Source organism: Heptranchias perlo, chromosome 12, assembly GCF_035084215.1.
Source record: "Heptranchias perlo isolate sHepPer1 chromosome 12, sHepPer1.hap1, whole genome shotgun sequence".
Taxonomy (NCBI): domain Eukaryota; kingdom Metazoa; phylum Chordata; class Chondrichthyes; order Hexanchiformes; family Hexanchidae; genus Heptranchias; species Heptranchias perlo.
Window position 1 is genome coordinate 31,865,197 of NC_090336.1, and position 26,334 is coordinate 31,891,530.

The 26,334-nt window shown below is 42.2% G+C and overlaps 1 protein-coding gene across 1 annotated transcript in view; it reads right to left on the reverse strand.

Annotated features, from left to right (window-relative positions):
- The window catches only part of LOC137327705 (ethanolamine kinase 1-like), a 363,642-nt gene extending 337,718 nt beyond the window's left edge, over positions 1–25,924 (reverse strand). Inside the window, exon 1 of the mRNA XM_067993503.1 lies at positions 25,781–25,924. Within this exon, the coding sequence (XP_067849604.1) occupies positions 25,781–25,924 (144 nt within the window). The remainder of the gene's footprint in view (positions 1–25,780) is intronic.
- Positions 25,925–26,334: the final 410 nt, after the last annotated feature.

Consider the following 26,334-nt stretch of genomic DNA (forward strand, 5'->3'; position numbering starts at 1 on the left):
GGCCTGGACAAATAATTCAGCGAATGTGAGTTCAAAATCCACCACGGCAGTTTGAGAATTTGAATTCAGTTTTAAAAATCTGGAAATAAAAATCTGGTTTCAGTAAGAAGTGACCATGAAGCTGCCGGATTGTCGTAAAAACTCAACTGATTCATTAATGCCCTTTATGGAAGGAAACCTGCTGTTCTTACGTGGACTGGCCTATATGTGGCTCCAGTTCTACACCAACATGGTTGACTCTTAACTGCCCTCTGAAGCAGACTAGTAAACCACTCAGTTGTATCATCACCTTCTCAAGGCTACTAGGGATGGGCAATAAATGTCGGCTTTGCCAGCAATGCCCACATCCTGGGAATGAATAAAAAGGACAACAGGAGGCTTAGCCGCAGTGACTGTTGACGAATCCTGAGCAACCTGCTCTTCTCAGCAACAGCTAATTTAGCAGGCGTTAGGCCTCTCATTTACATTTGTACGGGGCCAACGCCTTTTTTAGGCATCGGCCAGGGACGCCTGAAACATCGCCCAACCCAATATGGAGTCAGCTCTTGCATGCATCCTTGGGGCTTGGGGCATTGCCCCTAAAAATTGGAACATTTTGCATCCATTGTCTGCCCAGAAAATGTATAATTTTACTTCTAACAATAAGTTGAATTTAATTGCATTGGCCTGACATGTCTGTATGTATGGCATGGTGTTTTTATGTCAATTGTAAGTGATCAGTATATAAGTTGTATTCTACACTATTTCTGGTACATACCTCCATGGTATAATGGTTAATTGTTCACCCTGTACCACACTATCATAGCTTTTTCACACATCAGTTCAAGTTTCAGTTCATAGGAAACATAGGGTTGGCTATGAAAGCTGGCCTTTTGCAGAGTGCCTGAATAAAGAGCATTGGGAAGTAGCATGGAATATAACAGCTTTATTGCCTTGTAACATACTCAGACTGTGTACTATTGTACATGTAGTCTGTATTCGTTAGAGTCAGGAGACATAAGCTTGTTTTCATTTAATGTGGTCCAGCAAATATTGGAAAAAGTCATTGTCATTGCGCTGTGGAACATTCAAACAGACTTTGTGTCTGGGACTGCCAGGAATAAATAGCTCCAAACGCTCAGCTGAACGTTTGCCATGCTGGCTGTTGACTCAGATTTGCATTGTAGCAGACATTAGACGCTAAGTCTGTTGTAATACAAACATTTGCCAATGCATTCTTTTTTAATATGCCTTTGTTTTGCAATCCAGTATGGCAACATGCAAGGCAACAACCCCCTTTATGGTAATATACTCCAAGATAAGGTTCTACCACGGCCTTTATCTATGGGCATTCATTTGAAAAATACCCTGGAGATTTCAAAATAACTATTAAAAATTGGAATCTTTGGTAATTTTTTGATTTCCAATACTCTTTTGTTCACATCAAACTGCATAAATAAATTGTTTTTTTAAAACTTCAAGCCTATGAATAAACCACAGATTGTCACACATCTGCAGCACACACTCAATCCATATGCTGGCAATATTCTGATGGGCAATTTCTAGCAGTTCAAAGCTTGTTCCTTTCTTTCTTCTCTGTCAGCTTTTTTCTTCCCGTTCCCTTTTGTCTTTTTTCAATATGATTATAATTATCCTTTATATCTAAAAAAAAAATCCTTTTGTATATCTCTTATTTTTCTACTTATTGTCTATTTTTTTTCCTCCTGTGCCACTTCTCATTTTCTCTCTTTCAATTTCTTTATTTCACTTTCATAACCTAAAACCTACAGAGATGTTAAGAAAGATCAAGGGTAGCACAGCCCAGAAGGACTGTGGGTGGCCAGGACCCCACAGGGCTGGATACTCAGAGTTGAATGGGAAGGATTGAAGCTGGCAACAGTTAAAAACTACAGGGATCAGAGGATGCAGAAAATAGAGGGATCACACCTGGTCCCACAACCAGTCCAATTCCATCTTGTAGTCTTTTTGGCTTGGTACTCAGCCCCACGTGATCAGGCAGTCATCTTTACTGCCTTGTGTTCCATCACATGCTTCAGACACACATGTACTCTAAGATTAATTGAAGGACTGCAGCCAGTTACATTTTAGGAATTTAAATTGTGTGGGTTTTTTTTTAAAATCATTTTGTTTTTTTCTTCATGTTTTATTTTCTGTTCCCTTCTCCATTTTTTGGTGCACTTTTTCGTTTGCAGCGGCCTATTTTCCATTCTCTTATTTCTGCCTTATTTTTTCTCTCTGTCGTATTTTACCTGTTTCATTTACTCTTCTGCTATTTTCCTTTTTATTTTTGATTTCCTGATTTTTATCCCACGTTCTTTCACTAAAACTGATTGTCACCATTTGACTTTGAACTGAACAGCAGTGGAAATTTCTAAATCTTAAACCAGCCAGGCTGTTTTCTTTTCATGCAAATGAACTGCTTCCATTTACTTCTGTGACTTATGATGCAGACATTAATTATTAAGGTTTCCATAACATTTCGTCATCAGCAAAGTAAACATCAAAACTCAAGTCACGATCTCATCTGACTCCCTGTCCGATTTTAGAAGTGGCCAAAGAGAGTAGTCAATGCTTTCTTTACACCTCTTATCAAGAACAAGTGGAGAAACTAGTTCCTAGCTGGAATAAACATATCTCCCTGAAGAACAAACATGCTGCATTAAGTTGGTAGATGTGTATTTTTAACCTAAATCTACAAAGGGAGAGCAAAAACAGCCTCCAACTTAACATAATATTTTGCATCTGTATATCATGTCAAAATATTTCAAAACATAAAGTGCAGTAGCTGCAGTTACACCAGGGAATAAGCCAGGCGTTCTGTGCCAGCAATATCCTGCAAACAAGAATGAGGTGAAGGACCAGTTAATCTGATTTGTTTTATGGCATTTACTGAGAGAAGAATGTTGAGGAGGATGTCAATAGAATGCCTTGCCCTTCTTCAAATGGCACTATTGGATTTTAGCATCCACCTGAACCCACCAGAGTAGACAGTTGCGATCTATAATCTCAATCAAAGGATGACACCTCCAATAAATTGGCATGTCCTCATCAGTTGACTAGAGTGGCAGGCTAGTTCATGAGTTCAAACCAAAGTGGGGTTCAAACCCATACTCCGACCTGGGGGCGGAAGTCTTCCAACTGAGCCAAACTAATTCACCTTATAACACATAACTGTTCACACAAACATTCAGGAATTCATGTGTCTGTGCATCATATACTGCTATGTTATGCAATGTAGTTCAAATACAGTTAAAACTTTGGGCATCTACCATCCCCAATATATAGCTATCTGTAAATCAGAAATCAAACAAGTGTTTCATTATGAGGAACAGCTGAAGATGCAGGCTTTAGTCCCTTCACTTTAACCGCCCAAAAGACACAACTATCAAAGCATTCAAATCATAAATCATTAGTTGGTAGCAGTTTTACCTCTAGTTCAGAGGTTTTGGGTTCAAGACCCACATCAGGGTTTGAGCTTCTAACCTAGGTTGAACTTCAATGTAATATGAGCGAGTACTGTATTATTGGAGGTCAGTAAACGGGAGGGCTGGGGGGGGGAGAGGGGGGAGGCTGGCAATCAGGGCTGGGGGAGGCCGAAGGCTTCTTGAAGGGCCAAGGGGAGCACTCCGACTCCCTCACAAGGGGGCTGAAAAAGACACTTACCTTGTGGAGCCGGTAGTTTCTGCTTCCCTCTCAAACCCCAGTTTTAAATCAGGCTCCCAACTGCACCACAGGAGCCCGATTCAAATATGTTAATTAAGTGTCCCACCTCTCCATGGCACAACACTCGGACACCCCGATATCTGCCGCCGTAAAAAAAGCAGCGGGCGCGTGTGCAACATGTTGGGGATGCGTTCCCCGTATTTAACTCTTTAACCCCTTCCCCTCTGATTCACTGGAGAAGGGGACCTATAGTTTAGAAAGAAACCAGTGCTGTAAATAGAATCATAAATGCTCACAGGTCGCTATTCAAGATTGTATAGCAAAATGGGCGAAAAAAATTACAACCACACTTATTTTAAAACAGAAAGTGGACTTCATGAGAAGTTTATGAAAGACATTTTGATTACCTGGAAAATGTTGCATATGAGAAACTGGAATGCTCAAGAAGTGGATAATCAGGAAGCACACAATTGATCTTAACACTGGTATCCTCCCTGGCAGTCTGAAAAAAACGACTGCAGCTATTATGGACTTGATGCAAACAGCTTGAATAGGGGTGAACTAGAAAACATGAAAAGCCACACGAAAGATCACATAAAGAAACAGCTGGCGGTAGAACATGGAGTCCATCGTATACTGAAGAGTCTCGCTGAGACCACAACTCTGTATCACTTGAGATAAAGAATGTTTTCAGACCTGCGGTTTGGGACTATCAGCAGCAAAGTCAGGAACAGAATAAAATGGAGAAATGCAACTTCGTAAGTACAGTCACAGACAACTGTGATCCAAAGGGTCCTACAAACAGTGATGTAGTATCACATAGAGTTCTATTTCTGAAAACTTGAAAGGAGATGACCAGTTGGTTGAAGCTGAAGTCCTTTGAATCCTTTTTGCAAAGGCAACATGATGTTATGTAACAAACTCACTCGTTTTTCCTTCAAATTTTTCAGGGGTGAATTTTGCGCTCATCAAAGTGAAAAAGCTCCTTATAGGAGAGCGGAACTATTATTTTAGTTCCTTCTATTCTGCTCAGTACCATGGCCCCAAACTCAGAGGACCACCTGACGTTTCATTTTTCACTCTTAATTATGATATCACTTTAATGCGAATTAATGTCTAATTGGCTACTGCCCACTAGGGACCGGATTATTACTTCCCAAACTCATTTCACATGAGACCCTTACAACCAGGAGAGAGAAAGTCGACTTTCACCCTATCAGTGTGGCACTAGATTCAGTTCCAGGTGCTGGAAGTAAAAGATCAGTGAGTGAACCTACTTCCCCCAGTGTAGCATTTTAATTAGGACTGTTCAGTTTTCTTTTGAAGGATGATTGTTTTAACAACTACATTCTCTGCCATGGTTTAAATCTTCTTGAAGATGAAACCTTGCACATGAAATTCATTTATATTGAAATGGCAGCATTTGGTTGTGATGGTTTTTTCCCCAAAGTTTCTAAGTTCTATATTTCATTTCAACACAAATTCCAATTTCTGTAATGCAGGAAAAAAAAGTGTTTAAAAATAAAAAATCTTTCACTACAGTCATGCAGACTAGTTCTTTTTTCTGGATATGGACGTCTCTGCTGCTACTAGCACACTTAACTTGATGGAAACAATTACTGCCTCAGACTTCTGTTTTGTTTTTTTTGTTTAAACAACTACAGGCCCAAAATTAAAGGGATTTTTCAATCTTCTGAGTTTTAATACAATTTATAAGAATGAGGATATCTAAATTTTAACCTACAACCTTCAAACTGAGTATAAACCTTATATTGTACAACCGACCTTAAAGTTCTAATCCCTTCTCTATATTTTTCTGCTGTCATAATATGGGATTTGAATGTCAAGATATAGACTAGGAATCTATAGCATCATCACCTAGAGGTATTCAAACAAAACTGAAAGCAAGGCCGGCAGCAGGACCCTCGTTCCAGTAAAGGAACAGGCTGGGCATCACTCAAAAACAGACTGGAAAAGCAGTGTTCCCTTCATGTTTATAAACCTGCTTCTCTGTGCAAATTCTGACACAAACAGCTCAGTTCACTTGAATACAAACACAACTGAATATAACTCACACGTGACTCAGATAGACATTTACATGCTCGAACTCCCCTAGTAAATCCTGGTTCACAGTCAGATCTTTTTTCTCTTGTGCCTGGAAATTGCTAAAGCATCATGATAGTGGCAACGGGCTGAGAGAAGGCAGCAATGTTGGGTACAGTGTAGTGCACAAACATATAGGGGGTGATTTTAAACCCTAAGAACGGGTGGGTTGGGGGGGGTGGGATTTGAAAATAGTTGTTTTTTTGGATTACAACCGCAAAATTTTCGGATTTTGCATTCCCAGTGGGAAGCCTGTACTTTTCCGCGCCAAACCCCGAAATAAAACTGGGTTGTGGTTGCGACCCAAAAAACAACTATTTTCAACTCCCACCCAGCCCCAACCCACCCATTCTTGGGGTTTAAAATCACCCCCATGCTGCGTTACAGTGCACTGCACTGACGCACACTGCGTCACGGTGAGGTACACCGATACACAGTGCGTTACGATGCGGTAAACTGACATACACTGCGTTACGGTGCAATGCACTGATCTACATTGTGTTATGGTGAAGTACAACAATGCACACTGCAATACGGTGAGGTACACCGACATACACCGCGTTACGGTGCATTACACTGACGCACACCGACATACACCGCGTTACGGTGCGTTACACTGACGCACACCGACATACACCGCGTTACGGTGCGTTACACTGACGCACACCGACATACACCGCGTTACGGTGCGTTACACTGACGCACACCGACATACACCGCGTTACGGTGCGTTACACTGACGCACACCGACATACACCGCGTTACGGTGCGTTACACTGACGCACACCGACATACACCGCGTTACGGTGCGTTACACTGACGCACACCGACATACACCGCGTTACGGTGCGTTACACTGACGCACACCGACATACACCGCGTTACGGTGCGTTACACTGACGCACACCGACATACACCGCGTTACGGTGCGTTACACTGACGCACACCGACATACACCGCGTTACGGTGCGTTACACTGACGCACACCGACATACACCGCGTTACGGTGCGTTACACTGACGCACACCGACATACAGTGACGTATAGTGTGTTACAGTGCGGTACACCGACGAACACTACGTTACGATGCAATACACAGGCGTAGACTGAGTTATGGTGCGGTACACCAACGTACACTGCGTTACAGTGCGGTACGCCGACGTACACTGCATTACGGTGCGGTATACCAATGCACACTAGATTATGGTGTGGTACACTGCCATACACTATATGAAGGTGAGGTATATTGATGTACACTGCATTACGGTATGGTACACCGATGTACACTGGATTATGGTGCGGTACACTGACATACGCTAAGTGAAGGTGAGGTATACTGACGTACAGTGCGTTACGGTGCAGTACGCTGACATACACTGCATTATGTGCGTACACAGATGTACACTGTGTTACAGTGAGGTACACTGATGTACAATGGGGTATGGTGTGGTACACCGCCAACCGCCGTGTTATGGTGTGGTACACCGACGACCACTGCGTTACAGTGAGGAACACTGACATAAAGTGCCTTATGATGCGGTAAACTGATGTACACGGTGTTACGGTATGGTACACTGATGTACAGTTGTTACGGCGCGTTACACTGAAGCACACTGCATTACGGTGCAGTACAGACAGACAGTGCATTACGGTGCAGTACAGACAGACAGTGCATTACGGTGCGTTATAGGGTGGTACACCAACGAACACAGCGTTACGGTGTGGTGCACCAACGAACACTACATTACGATGTAGTACACTGCATTACGGTGAGATACACTAACGTACACTGCGTTACGGAGCCATACACTGATGTTCAGTGCATAACGGTGCAGTACACCAATGTACACTGCGTTACGGTGAGGTACACCGACGGACACTGCATTACGGTACGGTACACCAATGTACACTGCATTACGGTGTGGTATACCAACGTACACTGCGTTATGGTGAGGTACACCAATGTATATTGCGTTACCATGCGGTACACCGACGAACACTGCGTTATGGTGCAATACACCGACATACAGTGTTACGGTGCATTACACTGACATATACGGTGTTATGTTGCATTACACTGGCGTACACTGTATTACAGTGTGGTACACTGACGTACACTGCATCACAGTGCGGTACACTGACGTACACTGTGTTACGGTGCAGTACATCGACATGCACTGCATTACGGTGCGATACACTGACATACACTGCATTACGGTGCGATACATCAACATACACTGCGTTATGGAGCGGTACACTGATGTACACTGCGTTACAGTGCGATACACTGTCGTACACTATGTTACATTGAGGTACTCTGACAGACAGTACATTACGGTGCGTTACAGCACGGTACATCGATGTACACTGCATTAATGTGCGGTACACTGACGCACACCGCATTACGGTGCGGTACACCGATGTACACTGCATTTCGGTGCAGCACGATGCGGTACTTTGATGTATACTGTGTTACAGTGCATTACACTGAAGTGCACTATGTTACAGTGAGGTGCGCTGACGGAGAATACATCACGGTGCAATACTGTGCGGTACACTGACGCACACCACGTTACAGTGCGGTACACCGATGAACACTGTGTTATGGTGCGGTACACCACATAACAATGCGGTACGCTGCATTACGGTGCGGTACACTGATGTAAACTGCGCTATGGTGAGGTACACCGACGACCACTACATTACGTTGTGGTACACCGACGAACACTGCTTTACGGTGTGGAACACCGATGTACACTGCATTACGGTGAGGTACATTGACATACACTGCGTAATGGTGAAGTACACTGACTTACACAGCGTTACGGTGCCATACACTGCATTTCGGTATGGTACACCGACATACACTGCGTTACGGTGCAGTGCACTGACGGACATTGTGTCATGGTGTAGTACAGTGACGTACAATGTGTTACGGTGCAGTACACCAATGTACACTGCATTACCTTGCGGTATACTGACTAACACTGCATTATGGTGCGGTACACCGATGTACACTTCGTTACAGTGAGGTACATCGACATACACAGTGTTACGGTGCGGACACCGACGTACACTGTGTTACGGTGCGTTATACTGACCTACACGGTGTTACGGTGCAGTACACTGACATACACTGCATTATGGTGCAGTACACTGACAAACACAGCATTACAGTGCAGTACACCGAAGTACACTCTGTTACGGTACGGTACACTGATGTACACTGCATTACAGTGAGGTACACTGGCGTATACTGTGTTACGGTGCGGTACACTGAAATACACTCCGTTACAGTGAGGTACACTGACGAATTTTGCATTACGGTGCGGTACACCAACATACAGTGCTGTACACTGCATTACGGTGTGGTACACTGACGTACACTGCTTTATGGTAAGATGCACCGACATACACTGCACTACAATGCGGTACACTGACTTACACGGCGTTACAGTAAGGTAGACCGACATACACTGTGTTATGGTGTGGTACACTGACGTAGACTGCATTATGGTGCGGTACACCAACATACACTGCATTACGGTGCAGTGCACTGACGTACACACCATTACGGTGCAGTACACTGACGTACACTGCATCATGGTGCAGTACACTAACGTACATGGCGTCACGGTGCGGTACACTGACGTATACTGCGTTACTAAGTAGTACACTGATGTACACTGCATTATGTTGCGGTACACTGTCGTACACTGCATTACGGTGAGGTACACCGACGCACAATGTGTTACGGTGCTGTACAATGATGTACACCGCGTTATGTTGCAGTACACTGATGTACACTGCGTTAAGGTGCAGTACACTGATGTACACTGCGTTAAGGTGCAGTGCACTGATGTATTTTGCATTACAGTGCAGTACATCGACGTACACTGCATTACGGTGCGGTACACCAATGTACACTGCCTTACGGTGTGGTACACTATCGTACACTGCATTACGGCGAGGTACACTGACATACACTGCGTTACGGTGCTACACCGAAGTACATTCCGTTACGGTGAGGTACCCTGATATACAGTGCGTTACAGTGCTGTACACTGCATTATGGTGCGGTACACCGACGTATTTTGCATTATGGTGTGGAACTATGTACACTACGTTACAGTGCGGTACACAAATGTACACTGCATTACAATGTGTTACAGTGCATAACGGTGTGATACATCAATGTACATAGGAACATGAGTAGTCCTTTCAACCCCTTGAGCCTGTTCCGTCATTCAACAACATCATGGCTGATCTGTATCCTTACTCCATCCACCCACCTTGGCTCCATATCCCTCAATACCCTTGTCTGGCAAAAATCTATCGATCCCCGATTTCAAATTATTAATTGAGCTAGCATCTACTGCTTTGTGTGAGAGAGCTCCACACTTCTACCACCCTTTGCATGAAGAAGTGTTTCCGAACTTCTCTCATGAATGGCCTGGCTCTGATTGTAAGGTTATTTTCCCTCGTCCTAGACTCCCACACCAGTGAAAAAAGTTTCTCTCTATCTACCCTATCAATTCCTTTCAAAATCCTAAAAACCTCGATCAAATCAACCCTTAATCTTTTGTATTCCAGCGAATACAAGCCTAGTTTATGTAATCTCTGCTCATAATCTAACCCTTTGAGCCCTGGTAACATTCTGGTGAATCTGCGCTTCACTCCTTCTAAGGCCAATATATCCTTTCTAAGGTGCGGTGCCCAGAACTGTACACAGTTCTCCAGATGTTGTCTAACCAGGGCTTTGCATAGCTGTAGCAAAACTTCCTCCCCATTATATTCTAGCTCTCTTATTATAAAGGCTAACACTCCACTCGTTACGGAGAAGTATGCTGATGTACAGTGTGTGGCGGTGCGGTACATTGACGTATACCGTGTTACGGTACGGTACATGGATGAACACTGCATTACAGTGAATCATAACGGAGTGCACTGCGTTACGGTGCGTTATACTGACATACACTACATTACAGTGAGGTACGCTGACGGAGAGTGTGCTGTGGTGCCGTACAATGACGTACACAGTGTTACGGTGCGATACACAGACATACACTACGTTATGATGTGGTACATCAAAGTACAATGCTTTACGGTGCAGGACACCAACGTAAACTGCATTACGGTGCAGTATACCAATGTACATTGTGTTACGATGCGGTACACCGACGTACATTGGGTTACGGTGGGATATACCGACGTACACTGCGTAACAATGTGGTACACTGATGTATACTGCATTACGATGCGGTACACCGATGTACACTATGTTGCAGTGCAGTACAACGACGTACACTGCTTTATGGTGCCGCATACTGACGTACATAGGAACATAGGAACATGAATAGGCCTTTCAGCCCCTCAAGCCTGTTCCGCCATTCAACGAGATCATGGCTGATCTGTATCCTAACTCCATCCACCCGCCTTGGCTCCATATCCCTTAATATCATTGGCTAGCAAAAATCTATCGATCTCAGATTTAAAATTATTAATTGAACTAGCATCTACTGCTTTTTGTGGGGAGAGTTCCACACTTCTACCACCCTTTGAGTGAAGAAGTGTCTCCTAACTCCTCTCCTGAATGGCCTGGCTCTGATTTTAAGGTGAGGTCCCCTTGTCCGAGGCTCCCCCACAAGCAAAAAAAGTTTATCTCTCTCTACCCTATCAATTCCTTTCAAAATCCTAAAAACATCAATCAAATCAACCCTTAACCTTCTATATTCCAGGTAATACAAGCCTAGTTTATGTAATCTCTTCTCATAATTTACCTCTTGGAGCCCTGGTAACATTCTGGTGAATCCGCGCTGCACTCTTTTCAAGGCCAATATATCCTTCCTAAGGTGCGGTGCCCAGAATTGTACACAGTTCTCCAGATGTGGTCTAACCAGGGCTTTTTCTCGGTGTAACAAAACCTCCTCCCCTTTATATACGAGCCCTTTAGTTATAAATGCTAACATTCCATTAGCCTTTTGATTATTTTTTGTACCTGACTACTACATTTTAGTGATCTGTGTACATGGACCCCTAAATCTCTTCGGACCTCCACTGTTTCTAGCTTTTCACCATTTAAAAAATATCGGATCTATCCTTTTTTGGTCCAAAATGGATGATCTTACATTTAATTGCATTGAAATCCATCTGTCACAGTTTTCCCCACTCACTTAATCTATCAATGTCTCTTTGTAATTTTATGCTCCCATCTATACTGCTTACTATGCCACCAATCTTTGTGTCGTCGGCAAGCTTGGATATATGGCTCTCTGCTGTGTTATCCAAGTCATTAATAAATATAGTGAATAGTTGAGGCCTCAGCACAGATCCTTGTGGGACACCACTAGTCACCTCTTTCCAATTCGAGTACATATCCATTATCCCTAAACTCTGTCTTCAACTACCTAACCAATCTCCAAACCAGGTCAATTATTTGCCTTCAATGCCATGAACTTTAATTTTAGCTAACATTGTCTTATGTGAAACCTTATCAAATACCATATAAACTATACCAATAGACATTCTCCTGTCTACTACTTTAATTACTTCTTCAAAAAATTCAGTTAGGTTCATTAGACATGACCGTTCCCTTACAAATCCATGTTGGCGCTCCCTAATCAGCTCAAATTTCTCTAAGTGCTCAGTCACCCTGTCCTTAATTATAGATTCCAATAACTTCCCCACAACAGATGTTAGACTAACAGGTCTATAATTTCCTGCTTTCTCCCTCTCACCTTCCTTAAGGTGTGGTGGAGTGCTTGTGTTCAGCATATTTCCAAAGATCAACAAAATTGCTGCCTAACAGAAACCAAGAGAGAATGTTGATGCACTCAAAATGATGGATGGATTAATAAAAGGATCAGATTGAATATTTAAGGAGGTCTTGCTCCAGACTGCTGCAAGAATGCAATGTTGGTGTAATGTGTTCGTCTCACTCAGATGAATTAAGGGAAAGGCTGCAGGGACAAAGCCGGAGTTTTCATCTAAAAGTAAGTTGAATCCAACTTTTCCCCCACTTTCCAAGTTTCTGAACACTATGGGAACCGCATGCAGTACTCCAGCTGTACGGGGCTTGGAGGGCCAGCAAAAGCAGGAAAGGTCGGCCAATGATGTCAGGGGACATACATGGCAAACATCAAGTCCTGCCATTCTGAGACACAGGCGGATTTCCTGTACCAGGCAGAATTACCTGGTGACAACAGTAGAAATGTTTTTAGACAGTCTTAGGTTCAGCAGGAAGGCCACGGCAGAGCTGTGCTTTTCAGAAGACCTCCACACAACATATAACATTAGCACAGTACTGCCAGAGACTGTCAAAGTCAGCTTTACACTCAATTTTTGGGAATTGAGCTCCTTCCAGACAAACACTGAAGCCTTCTTCAATGTCAGCTTCCTGTCCATAGGCGTGTCAAGGAAGTCAAATATACATTATTCAGTTAGGCCAATAACTTCATCAATTTCACCACCAGCCAACGGCAATAACACGATAAGACAACAGGATTCTGCAGAATTGCTGGTTTTCCAAAGTCCAGTGGATGATCAACTGCAGCTGTATTGCCGTTTGAGCACCTGGGCACAATGTTGGGAGCGGTTACAAGCAGCAGAGTTTGGATCAGGTGAAGTTTATGCAGAAAGAAAGAAAGCACTTGCATTTATATAGCGCCTTTTATGACCTTAGGCTATCCCAAAGCGCTTTACAGCCAATGAAATACTTTTAAAGTGTAGTCACTGTCGTAATGTAGGTAAATGCAGCAACCAATTTGCACACAGCAAGGCCCCACAAACAGTAATGAAATAAATAACCAGATAATCTGTTTAAGTGATAGCAAGAAGGGCTTCCTCCTTTTCTAAAATGCCTATGTTTCTAAAATCATGGCCATTCCTTGTATCAGTGCAAATGTAAAAATCTACTGGTCCAAGCTCTATGACATACTTATTCTGTGGCCAGACCACTAGGAAATCTCATTTTAACCCCAATGAAAAATGCTATAATGTTGTTCTGCAATACTTCATGTCTGCATTTTAAAGACTACAATGTACATTTATTCAGTACAGTAAACTACTGGCATCTAGTGGCTGGATCTAGGTATTACAACAATACTGCGCTAAATGGTGCTATACATTTTGACTCAGGACCCGAATATTTTCACAAGCTTAAGTCCTCCAACAATACATTTCAAACAAATGTTCAACCCATGAAGTGTCAATTATCCAAACCGTTAAGTATGTTAAAGAGGAATCATTCCCTCAGAAGAAACTGTGCACAAAGTTTTGGGCTCCTTCCTGTGCAATATATAACGAAACTGTAAGCCCATTTCTAAAGAAGGGTTTTACGACTTTACCACACATAGTGCACACAGAAATCATCCCCCACAATGTTACTTCTTATGCTGCATTGACATCATTTATAATCACAAATGTTGCTGCTGTACTTCAACATGTTAGTGACAAACAACAATCACACTTTTGGGTTCCTCCCTCACTCAGAAATTGCAACCTCTCCCCTCTTTAGAAAAAACAATGACAAATGTACTAAAGATACCGAGTGAAATCAATCTGATGAAATGCATCCATTGCAGGTTACGTAAGTAACACCTTCACCGATTTAAGACCACAAGGATCAGTTCTTGCCTTAAGTAACACCTATGCTCATTTTAGATCTTCACAATGGTCCAACATTCAGGAGGAGCTGGGGAATCTGTACATCAGTGTGTGAAAAATTGATCTCATCTAATTTAGTTCTCTGCTCACCGAAAACTGTTCCTTGAACTTTAACCCACAGAGCAATAAAGCTAAACAAACCCTTTATATTGACAAGGAGATGGTCAGTGGGGTTGCAGATACCTGTGACAGTCCACAAAGAATCTGAGGCAGCAAGAGTAGAGATAAACAATTGATTTGAGGTGATAAGTGCTAAGATATTACTTGCATGTTTTTAAGGGGTCATTTACAGTGGTAGCGTCAGTGCAAAACAGCGTTACTTTGAATTGATGATAAAGTTGTAATGCATGTTTTTTATTTGGTCTGGGATGTGGGCAACATTTGCAAAGCAGCAAATTATTCATCCCTAGTGGCCCTGATCGTATTAAGAGTCAATCACATAGTGTGGGTCTAGAGTCATGTGCAGGCCAGATGAAAGACTGTAGTGAGCCAGTTGGGTTATTACAACAATCTGGTAGCTTTTATGGTCATTTTCCCTGATTTATTGAGTTCAATTCATAACTTACTATATGGGATTTTTTTTTACTCACAGCCTCTGGGTTATTAGACGAGTACTATAACCGTCACACTACTGTACCCCACTGATAATAAAGCTTTGTATTGTAAATGACGAATCAGAGCCCAACCTGACTCCAATGCAAAGCAGAGTGAGACTCTGAAGAAGTCAGTCACTCTCCATTTGACTCTGGAGTCAGGTGGGGCTCTAGCTCCAGATTTTCACAATTCTTCAGCATCTTTTAGGAAACTTTTAGAAACGATAATCGAGGACAGAATTAACAGTCGCTTGGACAAGTGTGGATTGATTAGGGAAAGCCAGCACGGATTTGTTAAAGGCAAATCGTGTTTAACTAACCTGATAGAATTTTTTGATGAGGTAACAGAGAGGGTAGATGAGGGCAATGCAGTTGATGTGGTGTATATGGACTTTCAAAAGGCGTTTGATAAAGTGCCGCATGGTAGGCTTATCATCAAGATTGCGGCCCATGGAATAAAGGGGGCAGTAGCAACATGGATACAGAATTGGCGAAATGACAGGAAACAGAGAGTAGTGGTGAATGGTTGTTTTTCGGACTGAAGGGAGGTGTACAGTGGTGTTCCCCAGGGATCGGTGCTGGGACCACTGCTTTTCTTGATATATATTAATGACTTGGACTTGGGTGTACAGAGCACAATTTCAAAATTTGCAGATGACACAAAACTTGGAAGGGTAGTGAACAGTGAGGAGGATAGTGATAGACTTCAAGAGGATATAGACAGGCTGGGCGGACACGTGGCAGATGAAATTTAACACAGAAAAATGTGAAGTGATACATTTCGGTAGGAAGAACGAGGAAAGGCAATATAAACTAAAGGGCATAACTCTACAAGGGGTACAGGAACAGAGAGAACTGGGGGTATATGTGCACAAATCGTTGAAGGTGGCAGAGCAGGTTGAGAAAGCGGTTAAAAAAGCATATGGGATCCTGGGATTTATGAATAGAGGCTTAGAATACAAAAGTATGGAAGTCATGATGAACCTTTATAAAACACTGGTTCGGCCACAACTGGAGTATTGTGTCCAGTTCTGGGCACTGCACTTTAGGAAAGATGTGAAGGCCTTAGAGAGGGTGCAGAAGTGAACTACTAGAATGATTCCAGGGATGAGGGGCTTTAGTTGCGTGGATAGACTGGAGAAACTGGGGTTGTTCTCCTTGGAATGGAGAAGGTTGTGAGGAGATTTGATAGAAGTGTTCAAAATCATGAAGGGTCTAGACAGAGTAGATAGAGAGAAACTGTTCCCAATGGCGGAAGGGTCGAGAACCAGAGGACATAGATTTAAGGTGATTGGCAAAAGAACCAAAGGTGACATGAGGAAAAAGTTTTTTACACAGCGAGTGGTTAGGATCTGGAATGCACTGCCTGAGGGGGTGGTGGAGGCAGATTCAATCATGGCCTTCAAAAGGGAACTGGTAAGTACTTGAAAGGGAAAAATTTGCAGGGCTACGGGAATAGGGCGGGTGAGTGGGACTAGCTGGATTGCTCTTGCATAGAGCCAGCACGGACTCGATGGGCCGAATGGCCTCCTTCTGTGCTGTGATTCTAGATTCTATTCTATGATCGGTGCAAATGGGGTAGTGAAGCAAAAGGATCTCAGGATACAGATACACAAATCATTAAAATTAGCGACGCAGATTAATAAGGCCATAAAAAAGGCAAACCAAGCACTGAGGTTTATTTCTAGAGGGGCAGAATTGAAAAGCAGAGAAGTTATGTTAAACCTGTATAGAACCTTGGTTAGACCACACTTGGAGTACTGTAAACAGTTCTGGTTCACCATACTATAAAAAGGATATAAAGGCATTGGAGAAGGTGCAAAAAAGATTCACATGGATGATACCAGAACTGTGAGGATATACTTATCAGAAAAGGTTGAACAGGTTGGGGCTCTTTTCTCTAGAAAAAACACTGAGGGGTGCCCTGAAAGAGGTCTTTAAGATAATGAAAGGGTTTGATAGGGTAGACGTAGAGAAAATGTTTCCACTTGTGGGAAGTCCAAAACTAGAAGTCATAAATATAAAATATAGTCACTAATAAATCTAATAGGGAATTCAGAAGAAACTTCTTTACCCAAAGAGTGGTAGGAATGTGGAACTCGCTACCACAAGGAGTAGTTGAGGTAACTGGCATAGATACATTTAAGGGGAAGCTAGATAAACACACAAGGGAGACAGGAATAGAAGGCCATGCTGATAGGGTTAGATGAAATAGGGAGGGAGGAGGCTCGTGTGAAGCATAAACGCCAGCATAGACCAGTTGGGCTGAATGGCCTGTTTCTGTGCTGTTGACTCGATGGAACTCAATGTAAGGCAAAGCGCCTAGCCATCAAAACAATAGTTGTAGTGTAAATGCACCCTTAGTTACTTTGCTCTTCAGCTTTGCTTAAGTTTAAAGGTAACTTACCTCTCGTACAAAAATGGCAATTGTAAACAAGCACAGTAACAGTGACATTGAAATTTGAAATCTCAGCAATTATATTGTCCTTCTTAAACCCTAGCGAAAATCACACTAGCAAACAAGTCACACTGGTGGGCAGAAATGTATGCAAGGTACAACTTATATAACAAATTTGACTGTGGTTTATGAAGAAATTCTATGCTTGACTTGATACAGCACAGTATTTGAATCATCACTTCATATAACCCTTGAAGGCGTAAAGACTTTAAAGCCTAGTAATTACAGTGTACAATTAATTTGCTACCTCTGTTAAAATACCTGACAAAGTAATGACATTCAACATTAATATTGCATGCAGTCATTTCTAGCCTTAACTTACATATATGTACACTTAATTTCCTTTACAAGTTATCTGTAAAAAATGATTTACTGTACCAAACTAGTGCTGAATATTGTGAATGGAAGAACAAAAAAATATATTTCTTGTCTATGGTATCCTCCACATAAACAAGAAAATTGTCATGTGTGTTTTCTTAATCATTATTTTGGTGTAAAAATGTATCAACTATTCAGAAGATTGAACGGTCATTGTTCACTGGTAAACAATTCTGAAAAACATTTTGCCAATTCTGTAAATAGAGATATGGGCAATGACTGGGACTGTTGATGCAGTCATGATTACCTTTGCTCCAACAAATGTTTAGGAAGGTTTCTACCAGCAAATGAGCTTCGCCCAAACATTCACCCCCTTCAAAATGAGAGGGAACGATTGGAGTTTGCAGATTGGGGATGCATTTCAGTGAACTTGAATGTGGACTGGTATGGAAGACTGCAAATACAAAGACTAGCTGGAGTATCATTTGAGGTTCCTAAACCCTCTCACTCTGTAAAGTGCAAACACAGTACAAGGCAACCTTTGCTCAGGGTCAGAGCTAACTTCATCAAGTGCACATCTTTGTAATCAACAACGCTGCCTGTTTTCAAACATTTGTACAGAAAAACACATAGCAATATTTCTGTCTATGGTCCACATTCAATGTACTGTTTTTTGGTTGGATTATCTTAATTGATGATTTTTATTTACAACTATACATTTAAACTCAATTAATCTGTTGAGACTTTAATAGTTGATGCATTATTGTAGGTAGCATCGAGAAGAAAAACAACATAGCAGTGTGTTACAAAGCAGAAACACCTATTAGAATTCAGATGAAGTTGATGAACTACTTAAGCATCGCACTCATGATTTTAACACATTACTGCCTTGTAACACCTTCCCAGGTTGCAATTGTATTACAGCAGGTGCAGGCCTGAGGCAGTATGAGATTGCTCCTCAAGGTGTTCTCACACCTCTTGCTTAAATACAGTGTGGCTGACACTACACCCGAATTAAACTACACAGTTTTCGATGACACAAAGCCAAAAGTACTTTACACAAAACTGCCTCGCGTAAGTGGTCTGCTATATTTCACATTCAATTTGTCAGGTAGTTTTTTTAACATTAAGCAAGCTCATAAAAACAAATGAAGAATTAAACGAATAATCAGATGTAGTTAGTACCTGTCATTAAAAGGCTCTACATTTCTAAGCAAATCAAGTCATAATATATCATTCATATTCCTAAGAGGATGTTAATTTTGTTAAGCAAATAATGCAATAATGATAATTCATTGTTACAAATCTACTGTCATGTCAAAGTAGTTTCCCCATTGAATTTCTTTTCGTTATTACACTAATGACACCTCAGTAGTTAGAGGTGGTAGCTGTCGGTTGGACTTGCAAGAGACATGGGGAAACTTTGAAGAGCACAAATGCTGATAATGTCTCGGGAACTGTCGAAGAATTGGTTTCTAAGTCCAAAGGTGCAAGTATAATGGATTAACACAAACACAGTGTCAAAATTATATAAATGTGATAACATCCCAAGGTTAATTACTGTTTCCTGAATCATCCTGAGTGCAGCAATGCTACCTCACATTGAATAGAGACTGCCCTATGTTACTGTTGAGGGAAGTACAGCACTTATTAGAATTGCTGCTAGTCTGCATAATTTTTCATCTAGTTGCAGTGGAATATTGAAAGCTGACGTCTAAACCAATTAAGCTAATTAGTAGAGTGCAGATCTCATTAGGATAAGCTAGACTTGGTGCTTTCTACTTTCCAGAGAACACTAAAGCCTAGAGATTCTAGCGAGCTCACTTTTGGCACCATCCCTGCGCCTGAATGGTGAGGCCCGAAGTGCTCCCAATGTTGGGCTTCGGGCCTCATTTCAATTAAGGGACAACTTGCCCAGCAAAATGTGGTTGAAGATTAAGTTGCTGCCTCAGGTAGGTGAGGAAGGACGACAGGGGAGGGGGGGAGCAATTGGTGGCCAGGAAGGGGAGGGATTAGTGCCCGAGGGGGATCGGTAGCCAGATCGGGGGAATTGGTAACCAGGGGCGGGATTGGTAGCCGGGATGCTCCACAAAATTTAAATGTACAATGCTTCAGAACACTCCCTTCATCATTAAAAATCAAAGTCCCATCAGGTACCAAGTCCACAAACATCTTTTTCATATCCTGTGCAACTTTATGTTTTCAATAAAAAATGAACATCTCAACAATGGGCCAGAAATCACGCATAGCAGCAAGGCAATTCTCACCAGCGAATTAAATTAACAAAAATACTTACTGCAGACTCTGTTTGAATTTGAACTTTAAACAAAATATGCGCTATCAACCCAGCCTTTGAGCAGCGTGAGTTGTCGCCTGGCTGGACCAGTCTGTGAGGAGAAGACACGCCCACAAAATCTTTTCAGGAAGAGAAGTCATGTCCACAGATTCAGGCTGCATTGCTCAAACCGGCAAGCAGACTTCATTCACTTAAAGTTAGTATTCTGTATGTCATTGTAAATAATTTTTAAAATTGTTTTATAAAAAGCCAAATAAATAATTGAATTAAAGGGACAGAAGGGAAAAGTAAAAAAAAGTTTAGTTTTTTAATTTAATTTTTCTTAAATGACCAAAAACTATTAAAATAAGGAGTAATTTGAGACTACACATTTTTAAAAGTTAATTTTTATTTGTTTGGCAATCATTAAGACTTAGTTTAGACCTGTATTTTAAGTGTACCTGTTTGGTGGTGTAATTAGTTACTTTCCATCTGGGCAGATAAGCAAGTTGGTGCTTTTTCAATGATTTCTCTGATTACAGCGCGCGATGTCCCTTTAATTCGAAGCTGTTATATCGCCTGCGACCCACTATGAGCAAGTTCCGGATTTCCATGTTTCACTGCGCGTGTGCAAACGCAGGAACTTGCTCCTTCAATTCACCACTGACAACGGAGAGCGCTGTTAAGCTCCTCCATTATTTCAGGAGCGATTTCTAGCCCAATATTTTTTATAGCAAAAAAATCATATAAGGTTTCTGGAACTTTATTACTAAGAGATCAATTAGGCTCACCACTGTGCATTTCGCTTTTGGCTTTTCAATTTTTCCTAAGTCCTATTCTAACAGTTCTTCTAAGTGCCACTTGCGAGCCTGCTCTGAGGTGTGGATAGCTGCTCTAGATGACGATGAACCTCTTGGGATATAGGTGGCCTTTCTCTCAGGGCTGCCGAGATGGACCCACAACTGACTACTTCTCTGGGCTTGGAATCTTCACATCTTGATCTATTGACTTTCTTCTACCTGTGAAGGCATCTAAGAGGACTGGTGCTGCATTCCTGAGAAAATGCTGAAACGTCAGAGTCATCTCCTGCTCTCCCACCAGGCATGGTGTTAGGATATTGGTTGCCAATGATCTGCAAGAAAACAGACCTTATGGAATTATTAATATCCTTTAATATCTAGGAAGGAGTATTCCTGAATATCCTGCAAATCTTCCAAAATGATTCCCTGGAGATCTTGGACTCCGTCAGATATTGCTTTCTCCATTCCATCACCCAAGACCTGAATATCACCAGTCAAAGCCTGCACGCTTGAAGTGATGATTTGCCTCCAAGCCTCAGTGTTCTTTGGGACAGAAGCAGAGGTTCCAGCAGCTGCCATTCACTCCCGCCTATTCTGCACTGTTGAGAAGCCCTCTCTGGTGTTGCTGGCAAGGATGGCATTGAATTCTGTCACCAGCCCTGCTATCTGTTGCACATTTTCAGAAAGGCTTTGCAGTGCCTTCATATGATCGTCATGCTCTGTTAGCATCCTTATTTTCACACAGGATATCTGAGATCATCATCCTAATGCTCTTCAGCCAGGGTTGACAATTCCTTAGCCTCCATTCTGGAACACCCTTCTCCACCTCCACTATCCCTTCCTCTGGGGTTTCTGTGTGTTGTCTGGGGTTTCTGTGTGTTGTGCAGCACACAGTGCCCACTGCCCATCTAAACTTTCTATATCCCGAGTGACTCTACCTGGGCTGGTGAGTGCGAGTGAGAACATGAGTGATAATGCAGGCAAATTTCTGCAGGCTGTTCAATCTGTTGAGGGCCCAACCATTTTCGCTTTCTCACTCTGCTTCTTTCTTGCCTCCAGCTCCTGTGAGGAATGCACTGAATTTCCTGCAATCCACTATTTCCTTCCTGTACTGCTCATGTAAGGGTCTCACTTGGAGTGTAAGTGTCAGAACACTGAAATCTTTTTTTGCTCTTTGAAACTTAGAACTTCCTCTGCACAAACAGAATGTGAGTGCAGGACCTCCTTCCCCATCACCTCAGCTGAGTGCTATCCCAGTATGTCAACTGCCTCCTCCTGCTGCTGGAGTAATGGATGAAGATCTGCAGTCCCTCCACCTGTAGCTTACTATTTCCATGAATTATGTGCACTTTTCTCCTGAATGAGAACAGAGTGGTTTTTACTTTCATGCACAGGCTGCTTTATTAGCCAATTATTAGAGAACTCACTTCACTTCTCTTATCGAGTTTGCATAGCGGGTATGATTCTTCAATGGGCATACATATTCCAGTGATGTAATGTAATGTAATTGTTCCATGTGAAGGAGTCTGTACAGTTCATTTAGTTCACAAGGTTATACCGGTAATTTTGTTGCTGCACTTTAAGGGTTAATATTGGCTTGTAGTCTGAAAAGTTTAAAATATCGAAGAATGGTCCTTGTGAGGTCATTAAACTTCTTCCTTCAATAGAGGGGGATCCTGAGGGTTTTGGACCTGCTACTCACTGCCTGTGCTACCTCCTTCCAGTTGGTCCTGACTGCTCCGTTGGTAGATCTCTTGTTAACCACACCCACTTTTGCACCCTTCCGTGCTTAATTTCAGTCAGATGAAAATTTATATTATTTTGCTGCTCTCCTTTTAGTTGTTCCTGTTGGAGCCAGTTCTTCACCTTCCTGCCTGCTGGTCCTGCTTTAAATCTAGTCCAGTTTTAAATGCTGAAGCTGCTTCTCTCAGAACGACATCCCTCTGTCCCATGAAATTTCTGGGCCATCCAGACATACTGTATAAATTGATGGCAGAACTCGCCCCTTGTCCCATCCAGCAATATTGAAATGACCTGACCCTGTGATTTCTGATGAAATTTTGAGTCAGGGCCATTGGGAGGGCAGAAGTCCAGTCCCATCGCACTTCCAGTGACGAAGTGTCGGACTCCAAATGTTGGGACTAAATAATTAGGAAAAAGAAAAATTTGACAGTAGGTTCATGTAACTCTTCCAAGATGTACAAAGAAAGAACAAACTTGATTTCTATAATTCCTTTAACGTCCTTAAGGTGTCCCAAAGAACTTCGCAGCCAAATAAATTACTTTGAAGTGCAGTCACTGTTGTCATGTAAGAAAACGGGTCAAGCAATAAGTTGGCCTATTCCCTACTTTGCTGCTCCATGTCTATCTGTTAGGAATTCTGTGAGAGCGGCTCTACATGACTCACATCCACCCCTCCTCCCTCCCAGGTCACAGAAGTGAGATGACAAACACACTGCATTGGCTCCACGCATTGCAATCTAAAAATATAAATGAATTGTATCATGGCTCAACAGGTTACACACTCATATGATGGTATATGTGGCAGACTTTGGCTTATTCAGCTAGATCTACAGCAGGATTATTACAGATTGCTAAGATGCCACTAAAATGGACTGCTCTGAAGTCGGGCCGATATCACGCTTTCACAATTAAAAACATGTAATATTACGTTAAAAGGTCATGCTTTTCAGATCTTTTCTATGAGTCTTTTGCATTCATTTTGAATTGAGTACAGCAATGAAGTTTTGATAATACATTTATTAGCTCATTTATCATTGGATAACATTGATTAATGCTCCACATAGTTTCCTTGCACTGACTGGTAGGATCGTTAATTACACAAAGAGCCTGGGTGCTGGTTCCGTTCAGCAGATTGTCTTTCGTCGGAGGTCGGAGAAACTTTCCAGCCAGACTTTTATGGTTGCATATGGCAGGTGGTCTCTTATAAGAGAGATCTTAATTGACAGGGTTCCACCGTATTTGTATATGTATAAACCATATTTATCTAGCCTATGTTACATAATCTGTTTTAAAATTGAAATTCAGCCATTGTGACACAGAAATTTGAATGAGTGACAAAGTATGACCTGTAATGGATTTAAACATCTATACTAATATAGCACCTTTATCTTAAGAAAAAATTCCAAGGTACTTCATAAAGAGTGATAGATGGGGGAGCCACGGAGCGAGAGATTCACAGGGGTGGGGGAGGAGCAAAAGTTTGTTTGAAAAGATAGGTTTTGAGAATGTTTTTAAAGGTGAAGAAAGAAGTGGCAATGCAGAGGAGTTTAGACAGAAAGTTCCAGAGTGCAGGGCTAAGGTTGCTGAAGACTGTGCCATTAGTGAAGGGAGGGGGAGAGGCATAAAAGGTCAGAGGACAAAGCGTGCATTAGGGGAGATGAGGCTTGTGGAGTTATAGAAATGGGATGGGGCCAGTGTTAGGTCAGCGAGGATGAGAGTGGTGGGCAAGTGGGACTTAGTGCAGCACAGTATATGAGCAGGGAAGTTTTAGACTTACTGGAGCATATAGGATGGGAACCCAGCAAGGAGGCTATGAGGGTAACCGAGTCTAGAGGTGACAAAAGCATGAATGAAGGTTTCAATGGTGGAGGAATTCAGATAAGTGTGGAGGTGGGCAACGTTGCAGAGATAGATATGGTGATGGATAGTACGTGGGGTTTGAAGCTCAGCTATGGGTCCCATTAAAATCATCTGACAGACTTAGTGCTATCCCTGCCACATTTTCAAATCCAACTCACCACCATACGTCTAGGATTTCAGATTCTTCCCACCCTTTAAAATATTGAACTCTGGTCCCATAAAATCTTACCAAAAGACCCAAAACAGAGTTGCTCCCTCTCATTAGCTCAAAATTCTCAAAGATTTGTATATATTTTAACCATTTACAATCTCCAGATTAAAGCTAATATCGAGTCAACTGCAATAAGTGCTAACTGATTGTATTACCTAACTCACTTCGTCAGTAAGTCTCTCGACTACTTTTTAAAGTCCACTTTTCCTTTAAAGCAGCCAACACCTAAACCCAATGGGATTTAATAGCACGATTCACCTTCTCTTTCTCACATCTTTATTACTTGAACCTTATTTGATCAGATTCACTCACTGCAATAATAACAAAGTCATTAGGACATATGTCTGTTCTCTGTATTTCAGAATTCTGCAAATTTTCCAAAATTATATTTTTATTGATCTATTTTCTTTTGTGTGTGTGTTCCTGATTACAGGGGAATAACAGTTGTTGGATATTGCAGTTCTTTATTAATGCAGCACCTCTAAGCTTAAAGGGGAGGGAGTTCTTCATTTGTGCTTCTATTGCTATAGAAAATCAATCAACGGTCATTTTAAAGAAATTAGCCAACATACATATTCTATACAGCTGCAGAATAATAGGAACCTTTAAAGTGCTATCTTCTTTAAAAGATGACTGTTTAAAAAGCAGCCCCTTGTCTGATTGCTGGCTGTGATTTTGCCTGTTGAGGTTTTCTCAGTCACTGGGGCAGTAGAAGTGCTGCCAACTCTTGACTCTCTGTGTGTCACTGACAGCTCCGGGGCAAAACACAACTTGAATGTACTCACGTACTTCCAACTGTTGCAGTTCCTTTTTCTGCAACCCCCACCCCGTCAAGACGCTTTTAGCAACATATACGTTACTTTTAATACACATCTCATTCCAGAATATTATTTTGTAAGAGCTGGCGCTGAGAATGTTTACAGGAAGTCTCAGAAGCCACCCTAGTGCTCAAACAACTTGTCTCACATGGTCGCCCCCAAGTCAATAAAACAAGCAAGTAAGGAATACTTTTTTTTTAGGTGAAGTTTAAATTTAGAGGCTGGCTCCACGCTTGGGTAGTAGCAGTATTGATCCAATTAACGTTTTACTTGCCTTCATCTTAATTTCCGTCGGTTTCCAAAGTGGTCGCAGTTCCTTCAGGAGCGCTTCAATACCGTTTCTAGGCTCCCTCTCGTCCACGAAGATGTCGAGATGTTTGGTTCCAGTGACCGGGCTGGCTGCAGGAGAACTCTCCATGTTGTCCAAGCAAGCATTGATTTGCAATTTGAGCTTCTGCCTGTGCGTATATAGTGTTCTGATAGCAGCGGGAGTCGGCCACTGACCTCCTGGTGGGCATCCGGCACTCAAGAAGAGACCGACCAGGACACCCAACTGGATTCCAGGAGGGGCACCCCAACACCCCTCTTATTCCAGGAGTTACATGCCAAGGGCAGCAGGCACCAGAATCCCTCTTATTCCAGGAAGGACAAGCAAGAACACCCACCAACTACCTGCACTCCAGCAGAGTTGTGTAGGATGCACTCAGCATTTGCCCACACTCCAGGAAGACACCAAAGTGAATCTTTGTAAGAACGTAAGAAATAGGAGCAGGAGTAGGCTGTACGGCTCCTCGAGCCTGCTCCACCATTCAATAAGATCATGGATGA